General features: G+C 44.4%; 1 protein-coding gene across 1 annotated transcript; it reads right to left on the minus strand.

Moving 5' to 3' along the window:
- Nucleotides 1-129: 129 nt before the first annotated feature.
- Nucleotides 130-18,876, minus strand: memo1 (mediator of cell motility 1). Its single transcript, XM_015943990.3, has 9 exons — nt 18,314-18,876; nt 16,879-16,960; nt 16,732-16,800; nt 14,796-14,908; nt 14,404-14,515; nt 10,625-10,767; nt 10,421-10,497; nt 10,147-10,251; nt 130-2,157 (listed from the first exon to the last, which is right to left on the minus strand). The coding sequence occupies exons 1-9, from the start codon at nt 18,372-18,374 to the stop codon at nt 2,026-2,028; spliced, it is 894 nt and encodes a 297-aa protein (XP_015799476.1). The 5' UTR covers nt 18,375-18,876; the 3' UTR covers nt 130-2,025.
- Between the last annotated feature and the right edge of the window lie 34 nt (nt 18,877-18,910).

Consider the following 18,910-nt stretch of genomic DNA (forward strand, 5'->3'; position numbering starts at 1 on the left):
AGGCTATTTACCAATTTTCTAGTTTAACAGCAGGAGCTTCACAAAAAGAGATTTAGGACTTTCCATATATAAAAACATACTATCGCAGCAAAATGTACTTCATTACAAAATAAGACAACAGACCAAATGTGCTTTTCAGTACATTTTTACTTTTTTTGTAACATGAATCCTCTGCCTTTTCTGAAGAGCCTTTTGCGATGCTTTGTCAGTGGAACCTGAGATCAGAAAAACTCCATTACAGGAGTAGTTAAGCAGTATGCTTTAGGTTTGTGATGCTTGCGATCCATTTCTCAAACAAAAGAGAAACAAAATACAAAGAAAAAACTTCTAAAAAGACCAAATATCCACAAACGTAAACTAAAGATGAACAGTGTGGAGGTTTCAGCCTTCATCTCTTGCTACAAGAATGAAGTGATGTGAACAGGAAGAGAAACGCTTCTCCCTGCAGGAGGGAGGACAAGGAGGGCGACACTAGAGTGGACAGGTCTCAGTGTGTTGAGCTGTTGGCAAAGAGGGAAAAGTACACAAAACTCGAGAACAAACGTAAGACTGGAAGTGAGAATACGCTTTCTATATATTTATGTATAAATGTGCAACAGCGAGAAAAGGCACAATAGCACAGTGTGTCATGCTTTGCTAGTTTCCTGTAGATTCACTTCAGAGGTCAGGAGTCTGGAGATCGGACTTTCAGCCTTCACCCGACACCTGCATGTGGGAACTATTTGCTTTCAGAGGGAAAAGTTAGCGAGATCGACTAAATCAGCAATCACTGCGCCGCCATTGTCAGTTTTTCAAGTTTGTGACTCAGAACCATTGGATCGGACCTTTAACCAGTTAGCTCATAAAGAGGAGTTTAGGGCAGCAGCAACTTCCTGCCGTTGTTAGTAACCATCAGCCTGTGGTTATGTGCTCGACTATTAAATAAGTTCACCCGATAAACCCAAATACACAATTACAGTTGATGTTAAATCCTGTATCATAGTAATAAAAAAATATTAGATGAATTTTCAAAATCTAAATGTGAACATTTGCCCTTTCTACCTGTTCTCTTATTTTTTGGCTTTTCTCAGTCAAAGCAAAAACCAAAACAAGAAATAAAAGCCGTAACTAATATAGGTCGTGTCATTTAAAGTGATGTTGGTCACCTTGTTCAGACTGTACCAAAAACTGTAACAAATGAAGTAAAACATAAACGTCCAGTGGCAGAGGTGATATTACAGAGATTTAAGGTGGCGGGAGTCGATGACGTACACACAAACCTGATTGTATTACATCTCTGTAGTACCCACAATGCACTCTGGCCCACAGAAATTCTATTTCCTGCTTGGATCATGTGACTAGAATCGGTGTTACACAGCTTCTGAGCTGAGGAGAGAAAGCCGTTACCCAAATCTACACACCAGTTTAGTAAATACTATTACATCTATCAAAAACTTCTAAAAGACTAAAATAAGAATAAAATATGTTATAATAATAAAGCACTCTTATATTGTTTTTGGTTTTTGTACAGTAGGGAGTTAGTGAGCTTTGTTGGGTGCAGCCCTTTGTTAGCGATGGTAAAGGTGTGAGCAGCATCGAGCAGTCAAACACTCGTTTCACTCAAACTTATCCGGCAACATCTGGATCTTCTCCGTGAAGATTAGTAAATTTTATTTTAATTCCTTTTTTTCTGGGGAAAATTACAAGAGACAGGTTGAGTTCTAATAAGGTCAGCTGCATTATAACAACTCAAATCTTCCTTTTAATGCTTTTGGAAAACAACAAGCGACAAACTGCAAAAACCTAAGTGAGATTTCTCGTTCCCACAAAAAAATCCAAGTCCAGTTAAAGTGACTCCTTTGTTCTTCAGAGTTATCTGAAATCTGCAAAAACCTAAGTGAATGGAAAACTATCATATTGGCTTCGAATGACTAAAATCCTTCCTGCGAATTGTGGGCACGACTGGGGTTGGTGGGGTCGGGGGTTATGGCGATAGATAGTAATGGCAGGGTGGCGGCGTCGCGGTGGCCCCTGCAGAAGTTGACCTCAATGAACGACGAGCGCTCCAGCGGCGTAACTCACAGAGCTGTCCTGCCAGTTCCTGCACTGACTCGACTGGGCGTAGTTCAGGAAAGAAAAGTTCATTTCTAATCCGGACTTCCTAAGCTCGGCCACGGCCTGGAAAACAAAGGGGAGAGAAGTTGGTGTTGATTGATGCGTAACGGCGTGAACAGTTACACAATTAGGACATGTGTAGGACTCATTTTACTGTTCAAGTTACACAAAGCAGCGGGCATGGTGCAGCCCGAAAAACAAAAACAAGTCAAATGTCTAGACAGTGAGGTCTTCATGACCACAACCTGCTCCGTTCCTACTGTAAGAAGTCCTCTAGACCCTTAAAATCCATCTCATCTGTGTATTTTGTTCACAAGCAAGAAATACGCTTCTTTTGTTGGTATTTTACTGCTCTCACAGGTTATTTTACTCACTTATCTTCAACAATGTGCAATAGTGTTTGATGTTCCAGCCAAAATATCTCATTAACCACTGGACGGGTTGTTGTACATCTACAGCCGAGTCACTGTGGTGTTGATTCGAGATGGACTCAAATCGACCGCAGTCAACAAAAAAAGGACTAGAACTCATGATAAATGTTATGTGGTAGTAGCTCTGAGGCATTCATATCAGAGATTTTTTGATACCACGTGAGATTGAATGCAGCGTTGTTTTTAAGATTTGCCAACAACAGTAACGTTTTTTTCAGTGTACAGTAAGACGATCATGGTTTTAAAACCCGGCGTGAGAGGTGGCAGGTGATGCCGATATGTAGAGGTCACAGTCAGCCAATATTTGCTGCTGACTTTGATTGATTTATTGATTTATTCACTTCAGACCATTCAAACAAACTAAAATCAAATACAAAATAAAAATGTCTTCATTTAGAGGATTTAGAGATTCCTCTTTGGTCCTTAAAGGGGAACAGGGAGAAGCTCAAGGCTTTTCATTGCCCTATCCCTCAACATCTTTCCATTTCCAAAATCCAAATAAACATCTCTACACACACACACCATAAACAAAATCAATAAGCAAAATTAGATTTTTCACATTAGCAAGAAATCATATAAACACTTATACTTTTACATCTCAAATAAAAGGCCAAATCAAAATCCTAATTCAAAAGTTGATCTTATTGACTTGAATTGCTTTACCAAGTCTTTAATGTCTATCATAATTCGTGAGCAAATTAGTCATTTTCCAAAAGTTTTCTTCTATATAATTTTTTTAATTGTACAACAGTTAAACATTTTTTTATGTTTTCCTCTGTGCTATTCCACCAAACCACTCCTTGGACTGAAATGGTCATACTTTTTTGTGTGGTACGTACACATGATTGTTTATGTTTATTCATTTAGCAGACGCTTTTATCCAGAGCGACTTACAATTTATAACCTGTAGGGCATGTTGTGATCTGTGGGGGAACCGGAGTACCCGGAGGAAACCCACGCATGCATGGGGAGAACACAGAACTCCACGCAGAAAGGCCACAGTAGAGTTTCGAACCTGCAACCTTCGTGCTGTGAGGCAACAGTGCTAACCACTGCGCCACCATGTCTCGAGTTATTTTGGCTTCTGAGCATATAATCTCCTTCTCTCTCCCTAAAATGTTTTTGTAAATTCAGTGGAAGAAGTAGATTTTTCGCTTTATACATTATTTGCACTTAGTTACATTTAACAATATTGTTGACTTTAAACAGATTAGATTTTAAAAATAGATTACTGGTGTGCTCATAGAATCCTACATTACAGTGGGGCAAAAAAGTATTTAGTCAGCCACCGATTGTGCAAGTTCTCCCACTTAAAATGATGACAGAGGTCAGTAATTTACATCATAGGTACACTTCAACTGTGAGAGACAGAATGTGAAAAAAAAATCCATGAATTCACATGGCAGGATTTTTAAAGAATTTATTTGTAAATCAGGGTGGAAAATAAGTATTTGGTCACTTCAAACAAGGAAAATCTCTGGCTCTCACAGACCTGTAACGTCTTCTTTAAGAAGCTTTTCTGTCCTCCACTCGTTACCTGTATTAATGGCACCTGTTTGAACTCATTATCTGTATAAAAGACACCTGTCCAAAGCCTCAAACAGTCAGACTCCAAACTCCACTATGGCCAAGACCAAAGAGCTTTCGAAGGACACCAGGAAAAGAATTGTAGGCCTGCACCAGACTGGGAAGAGTGAATCTACAATAGGCAAGCAGCTCGGTGTGAAAAGATCAACTGTGGGAGCAATTATCAGAAAATGGAAGACATACAAGACCACTGATAATCTCCCTTGATCTGGGGCTCCACGCAAGATCTCATCCCGTGGGGTCAAAACGATCATGAGAACGGTGAGCAAGAATCCCAGAACCACACGGGGGGACCTGGTGAATGACCTGCAGAGAGCTGGGACCACAGTAACAAAGGTCACCATCAGTAACACACTACAATGGCAGGGAACCAAATCCTGCAGTGCCAGACGTGTTCCGCTGCTGAAGCCAGTGCATGTCCAGGCCCGTCTGAAGTTTGCCAGAGAGCACATGAATGATACAGCAGAGGATTGGGAGAATGTCATGTGGTCAGATGAAACCAAAGTAGAACTTTTTGGTATAAACTCAACTCGTCGTGTTTGGAGGAAGAAGAATACTGAGTTGCATCCCAAGAACACCATACCTACTGTGAAGCATGGGGGTGGGAACATCATGCTTTGGGGCTGTTTTTCTGCTAAGGGGACAGGACGACTGATCCGTGTTGAGGACAGAATGAATGGGGCCATGTATCGTGAGATTCTGAGCCAAAACCTCCTTCCATCAGTGAGAGCTTTGAAGATGAAACGTGGCTGGGTCTTCCAACACGACAATGATCCCAAACACACTGCCCGGGCAACAAAGGAGTGGCTCCGTAAGAAGCATTTGAAAGTCCTGGAGTGGCCTAGCCAGTCTCCAGACCTCAACCCCATAGAAAATCTGTGGAGGGAGTTGAAAGTCTGTGTTGCTTGGCGACAGCCCCAAAACATCACTGCTCTTGAGAAGATCTGCATGGAGGAATGGGCCAAAATACCAGCTACTGTGTGTGCAAACCTGGTCAAGACCTATAGTAATCGTTTGACCTCTGTTATTGCCAACAAAGGTAATGTTACAAAGTATTGAGTTGAATTTTTTGTTATTGACCAAATACTTATTTTCCACCCTGATTTACAAATAAATTCTTTAAAAATCCTGCCATGTGAATTCATGGATTTTTTTTTTCACATTCTGTCTCTCACAGTTGAAGTGTACCTATGATGAAAATTACTGACCTCTGTCATCATTTTAAGTGGGAGAACTTGCACAATCGGTGGCTGACTAAATACTTTTTTGCCCCACTGTATGTATTATTCTTATTGCCTTTTTTGGAAGATTAAATAACGGCTGTAAAGTGGTTTTATAAGAATTTCCCCACACCTGATGGCCGATATCTAAATGTTTTCTGCCTTATTGGGAGCTTAAGTCACACCCATCTACTTCTGAACCATGGGTCACCAGAAGAACAAAAAAATGAATGCAAGTCAACGGGGCCAAAAACGTCGTTGTCGTCTTCCTCTGCTTATCCGGGTCGCGGGGGCAGCATCCCAACTAGGGAGCTCCAGACCGTCCTCTCCCCGGCCTTCTCCACCAGCTCCTCCATCAGGACCCCAAGGTCTTACCGGACCAGATTGGAGATGTAACCTCTCCAGCGTGTCCTGGGTCGACCCGGGGGCCTCCTGCCGGCAGGACATGCCCGAAACACCTCCCCGGGGAGGCGTCCAGGAGGCATCCTGACCAGATGCCCAAACCACCTCAACTGACTTCTTTCGATCCGGAGGAGAAGCGGTTCTACTCCGAGTCCCTCCCGAATGTCCGAGCTCCTCACCCTATCTCTAAAGCCTGGTTTATACTTCTCCGTCAGCTCCACAAGGGACAGACACGCACGGATTGACGGAAGCGTTTTGCTCTCATGCTTCTCCGTCTCCTGGAGAGTGTTGCAAAGCAATTGCCCAGCAGGACAACAGAGGGCGTAGCGCTGTTCTGTGGTATCCTGTCATGTATCGGTCCAAGATAGTGTGTTTATATTGTGTTTTTTGTGTATATAAGAGACTTTTAACACGGACATATTTTTCTCATTCTACCACCGCTTCATGCGCTCCCCACCTCTAAACCCACGTTTCCGGTCATTTCCGTCCACAAATAAAACGCTTGCTGCGCATCTTTTCACCCCTCCAGTCACGGGAAGATGAAACGTTCATATTTTTAGTTTTTTCGCGAGGCATTCTTCAAGCTTCTCCGAGTCTGCCGCTAGTTATACTCGGCTCTCTTTGCAATGGCGGCGCTGTAAACAACAGCGGCATCCTGACCAATCACAAGGTTGAGTAATCCGTCTTGTTCGACGGATGTTTTAAAAAGTGGGCTCGACTCCGTACGTACTTGCGTGCCTGCCGGAGCCCTACGCAAGGACGGATAATGGCGTTGCGTGTCTCCGCACTGACGCAGACGGAGAAGCATAAATCAGGCTTAAGGCTGAGCCCGGCCACCCTACGTAGGAAACTCATTTCGGCCGCTTGTATTCGTGATCTCGTTCTTTCGGTCATTACCCAAAGCTCATGACCATAGGTGAGGATTGGGACGTAGATCGACCGGTAAATCGAGAGCCTGGCTTTCTGGCTCAGCTCCCTCTTCACTACGGCAGATCGGCTCAGCGTCCGCATCACTGCAGACGCCGAACCAATCCGCCTGTCGATCTCCCGATCCCTCCTACCCTCACTCGTGAACAAGACCCCGAGATACTTAAACTCCTCCACTTGAGGTAGGACCTCTCCCCCGACCCGGAGGTGGCAAGCCGCCCTTTTCCGGTCGAGAACCATGGTCTCGGATTTGGAGGTGCTGATCCTCATCCCAGCCACTTCACACTCGGCCGCGAACCTACCCAGCAAGAGCTGAAGGTCAGAGCTGGATGAAGCTAGGAGGACCACATCATCCGCAAAAAGCAGAGACGAGATTCTCCTGCCACCAAACTCGACACACTCCACACCACGGCTGCGCCTAGAAATTCTGTCCATAAAGGTAACGAACAGAACCGGTGACAAAGGGCAGCCCTGGCGGAGTCCAACCCTCACTGGGAACAGGTCCGACTTACTACCGGCTATGCGGACCAAACTCATGCTCCTCTGGTAAAGGGACTGAATGGGGCAGCAGTAGCTCAGGTGGTAGAGCGGGTTGCCTCATGATCGGAGGGTCGTGAGTTCAATTCCAGCTCCCGCCAGGGGTATCCAGTTGTTGTGTCCTTGGGCAAGACACTTCACCCAACTTGCCTGTGTTAGTGAAGGTCAGAGGGGCCGACGGCGCCAAATGGCAGCCTCGCCTCTGTCAGACCTCCCCAGGGCGGCTGTGGCTACAAGTAGCTTACCATCACTAGCAGTGTGTGAATGTAAGAGTGTGTGGGAAGCGTCTTTGAGTGTCTAGAAAAGCGCTATATAAGTTTAATACATTATTAACAGAAAGCCACCCACCCCATACTCCTGGAGCGTCCCCCACAGGGTGCCCCTGGGGACACGGTCATAAGCCTTCTCCAAATCCACAAAACACATGTGGATTGGTTGGGCAAACTCCCATGCCCCCTCCATCACCCTTGCAAGGGTATAGAGCTGGTCCACAGTTCCACGGCCAGGACGAAAACCACATTGCTCCTCGTCAATCTCAGATTCAGCTATCGATCGCACCCTCCTCTCCAGTACCTTGGAGTAGACCTTTCCAGGGAGGTTGAGGAGTGTGATCCCCCTATAGTTGGAACACACCCTCAGGTCACCCTTCTTAAAGATGGGGACCACCACCCCGGTCTGCCACTCCACAGGAACTGCCCCCGATGACCACGCAATGTTGCAGAGACGTGTCAACCATGACAGCCCTACAACATCCATAGCCTTGAGATACCCAGGATGAATCTCATCCGCCCCCGGGGCTCCGCCGCTGTGTAGTTGTTTGACTACCTCAGCAACTTCTGCCCCCGAGGTAAACCCCAACACACAGGCAGAGAGTCTTGGGGCTAACAAAAAGCCAACCCCAGCCAACCCCAGCCCTCTGCCTCTCACCCGGAGCAGCTCCAGCGAAGGAGAGTGTCCAACCCCTGTCAAGGACTTGGGTTCCAGAGCCAATGCTATGTGTCGAGGTGAGTCCGACTATATCTAGCCGGTACCGCTCAACCTCTGCCACAAGCTCCTGCTCCTTCCCCTCCAGCAAGGTGACGTTCCATGTCCCAAAAACCAGTTTCCTTGTCCGGAGATCGGACCGCAAAGGCTCCCGCCTTGGTCTGCCACCCGATCCACACTGTACCGGACCCTTCATGTTCCTCCTGCGGGTGGTGGGTCCACAGTTGGATGAGCCCATGTATCCGGTTCGGGCTGGGCCCGGCCAGGCCCCATGGGCGAAAGCCCGGCCACCAGGCGCTCGCTCACGGGCCCCAACCCCAGGCCTGGCTCCAGGGTGGGACCCCGGTAACCCTCCGGGCCGGGTACTCCGACTCTTTGATTGCATATTCATGAAAGATCATCTGAACCAGCCAAAAACGCTATTTTCTAATCCCATTTATGTGCCATGGGTTTCATATATAATGTCCGTGGATTTTAAAGACACATTCTGATGCCAAGAAGGCACAACTTTGAGAAGGGGCAAAAGTTATTTTAGGTTTTGTGTGAAAATACGTCCAGGACTACAAATGCGCTTTGCCAAATTGATGTCATCGAACCAGACACGGAGAAAAGCAGAGGAAAAAATGGCTGTGAGTTCAGCAAACTTTGAATCCTTCATCCAGGAGGAAAGAACCATCATAAATCTTGCCGAGTGGTGAGTAGCAGCTATGCTAGGACAGCGGAGATTCCGCGGTGATGTCATATTTGCGACGTGAAGACATCAGATTTGTAGTCATAGTAATTACAAATTTTTACAAGTTGATAAATCTCAACTTAGGAGACAAGCGTGGTCGAAACAAACATTAGTTTTCATTTAAATTGAAGTACAACATTTGTGCGATTCAGGGTTTAAGGTAGCCTAGTGAACTAGACCAAATTCTTGCTTTGCAAAGTTTGGTCTAGGCATGCTCCATTGGAACCTCAGCAGCTCCTACCAGGACTCTGGCTAGCCAATCACAGCTCTCTAGAGGGGTTTCAAACACATAAAGAGCTGTGATTGGTCCATAATGGTGGGCCAATCATAGTGCTCTATCTGCTTAGTGAACAAATCACAGAGCTTTATCTGCTTTGTGGGCCAATCAGGGCACTCTATATGCCTGGTGGGTGGGATGATGCAACAGAGTGAAACAAGAGTATGTCACATTCATTGTCCAGTGGAATGCGGAGATCATTTGAAAGACAACGGTAGAACCCGCCCCACAACCGAGAGCCGTCAGTGGAGCGTGGCCAGACTAAATAATACATTTATTTAGTCTGGCTTGCCAGGCTAGGTTTAAGGCAAAGCGGAGCCAGGAATGAAAGGGAGGAGACTTATTGGATCCATCTTGGAACTCTGAACACTTGAATCTTGATGTTGAACCCTGCACAGTATTAACATCAAACAAACATTTACCTACAGATAAATATGTGACCAAGCATTGAAGATAAAACAGGCGAATAAAAAGAAACGTCGGTTAATAATATTTTAGAGCATTTATTATGCAGATGTTTTTAGGAATGTAAAAGTGCATTTAAATCAAATTCAGCAGCAGCATCACGCTGCCTGCAGATGTGCCTGTTTTTAAATTGGCTTTACTAAGAGGTATATCGGCTGATGCCCATATAATAAAAAAAATGGTCAATATCATCCCGATGAAATCGGTCAGTCGATATATCGATCTATTTTTAGTTCAAGGCACAGCAGGCCTTTAACCGGAGGTAAAAAACAAAACTTAAGTGCAATAATGTTTAAGGAGTTTAGTAAGGCTATATAATACACTAAATAAAGAGTATGGAAAGCCAAAGGGTCATAATTTGGGTTATAAGTGCTGCTAAATATGCCACCAGGTATTTTTAAGCAACATTTAGCATTAGCTTCCCCAAACGATAATTGCACATTTGCACCCCTAGGAGAACACCCAGACTTGTTCCTCTGTAGCACTTACATTTAGCAGCACTCCGATTGGGTGGCGTCCACAGATGGTGTTGCGGTACTTCTTCAAGTAGTTGGTGAATGACATCGGATCCAGCTGCTCTATAATGCTCATTCCCTGTCAAGACGATGAACAAAATCAAGCAACACAACTTAAACAAGCTCCACATTTCCTCAAAGCTAATGACATTCACATTGGTTCTCTCTTTTGTGATGCACACATTTAGACCAGTTCTAACAACATGCAACAGATCAACTACAAATGCGCTTGAATCAGTCTCCGTTACCATTTTATCTAGGTGCTCAATAGACCTGTAGATCTCTCCTTGAGATTCATCGTAGTACGTGTAACGAAACCGCTGACCTTCAACAAACAAAAGCAAACAGCTGAGATCAGTTTTGTCACATTCATATTATACAGCTTAAAAAAGTCCAATTTCTTCCAAGACCCAGCGTCTTTTTATGCGTGTCTTCTTCTGTTGTCAACTCACCCCAGTGGCAGAAGTCTGAGGAGATTATGAAGAGGTTTGAAGGGTCTGCCAGGTATTTGCTGAGCAGCTTCCCATATTCCTGCTCCTTAGACTCACTCAGAGCGCCCACAAGCACAGGAACGATACTGAACTCATCTTTGTGGCTGGAACAGCAGATCACCAAATTAACAACTGGAGTATCCCTCACCACAGTCTTTATTTCAAGCTTACAGCTGGAGGATTTTCAACATATAAACTATATAAAGGGAGGTAGAGCGGGTTTTCTAGCAATCGGAAAGTTGTGGGTTTAATCCCGGCTCCTGACAGAGAATGTTGCTGTCGTGTCGTTGGGCAAGACATTTAACCCACATTGCCTGCTGGTGGTGGTCAGAGGGACCGGTGGTGCCAGTGTTCGGCAGCCTCGCTCCCGTCAGTGCGCCCCAGGGCAGCTGTGGCTACGATGTAGCTCTTCATCACCAGCGTGTGAATGGTTGAATGACTGATAGTGTTGTGAAGCACCTTGGGGGGATTGTAGAATCCTAAGAAGGTGCTATACAAATACAGGTCATTTACCATTTACCCACGTGCGACCGTATCAGTGCGACTACAAGTCGCTGTTCGTTTTTAAAAGCAAATGGACATATTTTGTCCATCCTGCAGTCTGCAGACGGTAACTAAAACACATCTGGGTTAATGGCTTAAAGGACAATGTGAAAAAAGATGCCTGATTCTAGTATTATGAGTTGTAGTGATGCAAGATGGCCACAAATAGCCGGAGAACTCCAGGTCCATAATGAGTGTGACCAAGTCCAGGGGTAGTGTTGTTGTAAGGACACGTCCTACCCGGTCCACGTAGGTCAGGTCCTTCCTCGACCGCTACGACCAGAAATGAGCAGCTGTGAATTTAGACGGTCAAGCCTTCAGATTTTATTCCCACCCTTACCTCAGCATATTGCCTGTCGCCTAGCAACCACGACACGCTGAACAGAAGCTACAGTTGTGGTCAGAAGTTTACATAGACTTGTAAAAAATATAATAGAATGGCTCTACTGAGTGTCCCGTTATTTCTAAAACTCTGATTTTTCTCTGATAGAGTGATTGGAACAGATACTTCTTTGTCACAAAAACATTCATGAAGTTTGGTTCTTTAATGTCTTTATTATGGGTTAACAGAGAAAAGTGATCACATTTGCTGGGTCACAAATATACATACAGCAGTGCTAATATTTGGTTACATGTCCCTTAGCCATTTTCACTTCTATTAGGCGCTTTTGGTAGCCATCCACAAGCTTCTGGCAAGCTTCTGGTTGAATCTTTGACCACTCCTCTTGACAGAATTGGTGAAGTTCAGTTAAATTTGATGGCTTTCTGACATGGACTTGTTTCTTCAGCACTGTCCACATGTTTTCAATGGGGTTTAAGTCAGGACTTTGGGAAGGCCATTCTAAAACCCTTATTCTAGCCTGATTTAGCCATTCCTTTACCACTTTTGATGTGTGTTTGGGGTCATTGTCCTGTTGGAACACCCAACTGCGCCCAAGACCCAACCTTCGTACTGATGATTTTAGGTTATGTTGAAGAATGTGAAGGTAATCCTCCTTCTTCATTATCCCATTTACTCTCTGTAAAGCACCAGTTCCATTGGCAGCAAAACAGCCCCACAGCATAATATTCCCACCACCATGCTTGACTGTAGGCATGGTGTTCTTGGGGTGAAAGGCCTCACCTTTTCTCCTCCAAACATATTGCTGGGCATTGTGGCCAAAAAGCTCGATTTTCGTTTCGTCTGACCACAGAACTTTCCTCCAGAAGGTCTTATCTTTGTCCATGTGATCAGCAGCAAACTTCAGTCGAGCCTTAAGGTGCCGCTTTTGGAGCCAGGGCTTCCTTCTTGCACGGCAGCCTCTCAGTCCATGGAGATGCAAAACACGTTTGACTGTGGACAATGACACCTGTGTTCCAGCAGCTTCTAATTCTTGGCAGATCTGCTTTTTGGTGATTCTTGGTTCCCTCTTTACCCTCCTGACCAATTTTCTCTCAGCAGCAGGTGATAGCTTGCGTTTTCTTCCTGATCTTGGCAGTGATGAAACAGTGCCATGAACCTTATACTTACAAACAGTTGTTTGCACTGTTGCTCTTGGGACCTGCAGCTGCTTTGAAATGGTCCCAAGTGACTTTCCTGACTTGTTCAAGTCAATAATTCGCTTTTTCAGATCCATGCTGAGCTCCTTTGACTTTCCCATTGTAGCGTTTGTGGGCGTTTGTATCCAATGAGCCCTATTTACCTGGCCTAAGAGAAGTCACCCGCTGTAGTCACTCATAATCACTCACAAGAAGTTAAGAGGCCATGCTATGAAGCTCAGTTCACTGACACGTTTCTAAGTCACCAAAATTGCTAGATCATGTTGCTGTATGTATATTTGTGACCCAGCAGATGTGATCACTTTTCTCTGTTAACCCATAATAAAGACATTAAAGAACCAAACTTCATGAATGTTTTTTGTGACAAAGAAGTATCTGTTCCAATCACTCTATCAGAGAAAAATCAGAGTTTTAGAAATAACGGGACACTCAGTAGAGCCATTATATTATATTTTTTACAAGTGTATGTAAACTTCTGACCACAACTGTAAAATCACACCTACCAGAAACACATGAAGAAATATGGTGTCAAGCTCTTTTATGAGGATTCTTCTAAAACTTTTGACTTTTCAAATATTGAAACCAAAATGGTAAATGGCCATTTGTATGGCGCCTTCTTGGGGTTCCAACCCCCCCCCCCCCCCCCCCCACCACCACCACCACCACCAAGGCGCTTCACAACACAATCAGTTATTCTCGCATCCACACACATTCACACTCTGATGGTGATGAGCTACATCGTAGCCACAGCTGCGCTGGGGTGCACTGACAGGTTCACAAGAAGAAAGCACAACAAATATAATTTTTTTACCACATGTTAACATCTAAAACTGTAATCCAGGGTCCTTCGCCATTATTGCAAAAACAAAAATCTCCCAGTTGACCCAAAATGAACCCTGGGATAGCTTTTGCCTATGAGGGCACACTGGACTCAAGATTCAGGGAATGTGAGGAGACATTTGTGAAGCCTTCAAACTCGGATGGACTTGTTCCTTCAACGTGACATAACCCAATTTAAAATGCGTACTCGGAGGGATGAAGGCCCTGGATTGGGACACGCCCAATGAGACAAATATGGCTTCCAGATGTAGAGGATCAGATTTACACGAAGAAGAACCTGGAGCTAAATTCTGATTGCAGAAGCAGCTTTTTGGTGCCAAAACAGAAAATCTTCAGTTATTAAATGTTTGGAAGACGATAAGGAGCAGCGGCTTTCACTCAGAATAGTTTCTGGTTGGTTTGTATGAAACTCATTTTAACTGATAATTCCAAATCTAGTTTTTGTCTAACACGACGCCGTGTGTTTTACTCTGGTGGTATCTGGACTTTCAATTTTTGTGGATTTCATTGCTGGGAAAAAGTTTCACAAACAATCAGGATAAAGGACAAAGTTCCCATCAGATTTAGGCGTGGCTAACAAACCCGATACTTGTCTAGCTGGTGTGATAACCACACATGCCACAAGCTCCATAATTATAGCATTACATTACCAAAAGCTGCTTTTTGTGTTAAGCTTATGAGAAAGCAGAGCTCAGCCACCAACCAGCAGAAAAGGCTCATTCATCTGGTTTTAACCGTATTATTTAGTCCGAAGTAAGGAAAATGTTTCATTCTGTAGCTTATTTCCATTTAAAGTTGTTTACGGTGAATTGCATTACCTCTCCATGGCTTTTGCAGTATAAGGCAAGTGCATTTCAATGCTGTGCTCATCTTCATCTGTCTGCACACTCATCCTCTCAAACAACCCAGTCTTCCAGAGGTCAGCGTAAACTGCAAGAGAGAGGTTTTACCTTTAATGTATGCATGTCGTCGGTGCGTTCGATTGGCTAAATGACTTTTGCAGCTGCATGTTCTTTCCAGATTCAGAATCTCAATGAGAGCTGAGTAAAATGCTTTAATGCAGTGATTTAGAATGAGTGAGAAGATGTGTACAGTTGCAGTTAGACGGTTAAAATGCACTTTAAATTACAACTAGGCTATTCCATCAATGCATTCACACACACGTCTGAGACACGAATAAGAGTAAATATAAGAGAATAACAGTGAGTACCCTTCTGGTCAATTCTCAGGTCATAGAGCGGTGTTCTATAGATGTCTGCAGGTGACAGGGCACAGCGGGAGAGGGGCACGTGATGTGAAGGTCCCAGAATGAACACCCTACGACTGATCGGAAGCAAAACTTTATCTCACTCACAGGAAAACATTCATCACCAGCACAACCTTCTGTTAGCCAAAAAACATCGGTTTTATTGCTGTTGCAAGATAAGAATTAAGATAAATGATGGCATTTTCACATGAGGCCCGGCCCGGTCCGGTCTTGGTTGGGTCAGCCCATTCCTGCACAGCCAGGTTTTGTTCTGTTCACACAGCCTTCTCAGGAACGTGGATGTCTGTGAGCATGTGGGCGGGGCAAAAGGTGCATTACCAAGTCTGTGGTGTCCTCTTTAAGTTAGTAAACCAAAGCATCCTCTGTCATAAAGCACACTGCTTCCTACTGTCTCACTGAGCAGTGATCATGGACCGTGCATGCAGGAAGTCACGGCTGGTTGAATCTAACCAGCAGTCAGAGGCTCCCCCTATTGGGCAGACATGAACTTCAGCCGGCCAATCCCAGTACACCCGGCTGCAGCACGCAGAAAGGGGCGGCGTCGGGCCAGTTGTCAGACCCGTACCATATTTGGAAAATGCAACACTTACGTTCCGGAACTGAAGTGGGCAGTGTCGGGTCGGCTGTCAGACCAGAACTACGGCTGTTACTAGTTTACGATTGTTAATACTCTGTTCTATGTTCAAATGAAGCAAGATTTGCTACATGGCAAAACCTGAATTTATATCCCAACATGAAAAGGTAGGTTCCTGTCAGTGAATCTCTGCCCGTGGCCGCTCTGATCACAGTTTTGTATTTCTATGGTAGTCCAGTGGCACCGAAATCTGCCTTTGTTTCGTTTCGCCCTCTGCTGACGTTGGCTCGACTCTAGGTGGTGTCGGCAGTCATTTATTTATATTCTAGGTTTTTTTTTTTAATATTTTCTGCGAAACATTTTATGTCTCTAAAGATCTTTGAATGTAGTCGTTTCCAAGCAGCATTTTAGTTGATCCTCTGCTCACACACGGACTCACACTGGCTAAATAAACAAAGAAAGTAAAGAACAAACAGATTAGTCCTTATAATTTAAACAGTTTACCAATAAAGGGTTTAAAACAGAATACCAGCAAGTGTTGCTAAAAAAGAAAACAATAAAGACCCGGAGGCAAACCTGCACAAAACTCCACTCCGGTCTGACACTAACGACTGCACTGCTGAATCTGATGCAACTAACATGGTGCCCAGCACACACACCTCTTGCCATCACGGGTGTCTCTGTGGATGGGATTTATGGTTTTTACGGTGGCGTTCCAGTAGAATTTATTCCAGAAGTAATCTGTCAGAATATCCAGGTCTCAGAACCGAGACCAGACTAGCTTCAGGGGGAGACTTGGTAGTGGGCTACTTTCTCCCATTTACAGGAAAAATCTTTACATCGACCTCATTTCAGTGGAGACAGGAAAATGCATGAATGCAGCCAGAACAGGGTTTGTCATATCTTATGATGATATGGAACCTTCACAAAAACTGTTCAGTCAACCTCTCAACTCCGTCCTCCTCCATCTTGCGTTTTAGGTGATATTTGCTACAGCACCCCCTTCAGTTCCGGAATGCATTTGCGTGATTTCCAAATATGGTATGAGTCTGACAACTGGCTCGACACTGCCCCTTTCTGCGTGCTGCAGCCAGGTCCTTCTCGGCCAGTCAGTCCGTACCGAGTGTGTTGGGTCAGCTCAGCTTCAAGTTGGCTGCCGGGAAGCAGGTTTAAAAGAAGAAGAAAAAAGGTCGGCTGAGCACAGAAAATGCACAGATTATAGAGATGTAAACACAATTACCCTACCAGGGCTGGGCCATGCTGACCCAAATGTGAAAAGTGCAACATTTTAGCTGAACGACTTACGTAACAGTGGGATCAACCTGCTTGTAGGCATGTGCTGCACAAGCACCACAGTAGGTATACCCGGCATGGCTGTAAGCAAAGACATAAAGAAAACATCATTACAGGCCCTTCAGGTACTTTTTAAATAGATAGTCTTTATGTTGTTACGGTGCTATGATGGCTCTGGCAGGTCTGATCGAGGACTGTGCTTGAGACAGCCATCCCTCTAGTTGTGCATTCAGCTGGGATCCTGCAAAAGTCAAAAAACAAATTCATATCAGTTGAATAAATCTTTAAACAGCGCCATTGCTTTTTTACTGCAACATAAACACGATTAGATTAGAACCAGATGTTCATGGTTCTGGCATAAACACACACACTGATGGTGATGAGCTACATTGTAGCTACAGCTGCCCTAGGGCACACTGGCAGTAAAGAGGCTGCCACACATTTGGCACCACTGGTATGTCTGACCACAACCAGCAGGCAAGGAGGGTGAAGCATCTTGCCCCAGAATATAACAGCCTGCACGGATAAAGCCTGGGTCAAACCGGTAACCCTCCAATCATAGAGGGAACTCCCAGTCCCAGAGTCCCTGTCGCACCCTAATGACATCAATGAGCTGGTGTACGGATCATGTTCAGATATTTAAATCCAGATAAGTGTACGATTTGATTTTCTAAGCATTCTGCAGCACATATTTCATCACTGTAACATAAACAATCCATATATGAGCCATACAATCTATTACTGTTAATCAGCAGAAGATGTGTTCTGATCCAAACCAGAGAACAGCATAAAGAGGTTCTGACCTGAATGAAAAAAAGAGATCTAGAACAGCCTAAACTCAACAAATAAATGTACAGGCAGTGTTTAACTACTACGATCATATCTATGCATGTTTTTATTTAGGTTAGCTGAAAGTATATATGAGGAAGGTTTCGCTGGATTACAAATGGAATAACTAAATGTTTGGTGGGTTCAAAAATAGAAAAGGCTTCCTGTTTATGAACTGGGGGAAGGGGTACAACATGAAACTCCAGTTTTCTGCCCAGCCCAACCCAGTCCTTTGTTTCATGGCTGAGAACATTTCACAGTTAAGGAAGTCGCAGTGAGAAACCAAAACGATCACAACAATTAAAACAGCTTAAGCTGGTTTAGCTTTGGTTGTTTTCTGGAGTTGTCGAGTTAGCGTGTAGGCCAGGGAGGTCTAATATTAGCCAAGTTAGCTCTGAATAGCTATAGCCTGTAACAAATTTGTCCAACAAAATCCCGCTTTATTTTATTCTTTTGCGGCATGATCAACAATAAATGACCACAAAACACACATGTTCCTCGTGGGATGACACAGAACAGGCTGTCAGAAGCTGGTAAATGTTAGCTAACCGGCTTTTATTTGAATCATCTAGATTAGCATGACATCGTCGGCTTTAACAGCCTCCTCGGGCAATATACGAAGAGAAACGTTATAAACCCAACGATGTTTAAAGTTTTACTAAATAAAGCGACAGACAAAACCAACGAGGCATGCTGACATACAAAGGAAAATAAAAAACAACAACAGCTAGCGCTCGGTGTGCTAACGCAAAGTGCCGACAGTTACCCGAAGCGGAGTACCAGCTCCCGGCGTGACTTGCTTCTCTGCACACCACTCGATTTGACATCTTGGTTCCCAAGCCGCCTATCTTGATTTCCTTAACTTCTTTATAGCAAAATAAAAATAAAACAGAACTGCAAAAACCCTGCGTTAGCTAGCTGACAGATGAAATAACGCCTGCTAGCTACCTTGCTCGAATAGACAAAGGGCAGTCCGGCTGTCGAGACAGCTGGGATAGCAAGCTCACTGTACTGGCCCCTGTGTTGTTATATTAATGTCGATGGTTGTTACCGGTTAATAAGTGAAGTTAGTTTGTTCGGCAATCTGGCGATATAACTCCTTATAGGCACAAATAAAACAGTATTGCGCCGACAACAAACACTAGCTAGCCCAATATAAAACCTTTAAACTGTCACAGTAGGTATTTGAGGATTACTGAGACTTCTTTTGCTAGCCAGGTAGAAGGGGCGCGGCTAAAACTGTTGTCGAAGTGATGTCACGTCTTATGATTGGTGAATTGATTTTGTAGGGAAACATCATTGGTGGGAATTGGAAAGGGGCGGAAACAAGTCCAGAATGGTTGTTTGGTTACAAAACGTTGGG

The sequence above is a fragment of the Nothobranchius furzeri genome, chromosome 12 (assembly GCF_043380555.1).
Source record: "Nothobranchius furzeri strain GRZ-AD chromosome 12, NfurGRZ-RIMD1, whole genome shotgun sequence".
Classification (NCBI taxonomy): domain Eukaryota; kingdom Metazoa; phylum Chordata; class Actinopteri; order Cyprinodontiformes; family Nothobranchiidae; genus Nothobranchius; species Nothobranchius furzeri.

Excerpts from the sequence above, each read along its gene's own strand:
- memo1 (XM_015943990.3), bottom strand. The coding sequence starts at position 18,374 with ATGTCAAATCGAGTGGTGTGCAGAGAAGCAAGTCACGCCGGGAGCTGG. Across the intron at positions 14,516-14,795 it reads CCTGAGAATTGACCAGAAGG|TTTACGCTGACCTCTGGAAG; the intron begins GTACTCACTGTT and ends TCTCTCTTGCAG. Across the intron at positions 2,158-10,146 it reads CAATCGGAGTGCTGCTAAAT|GCCGTGGCCGAGCTTAGGAA; the intron begins GTAAGTGCTACA and ends TTTGTTTTCCAG.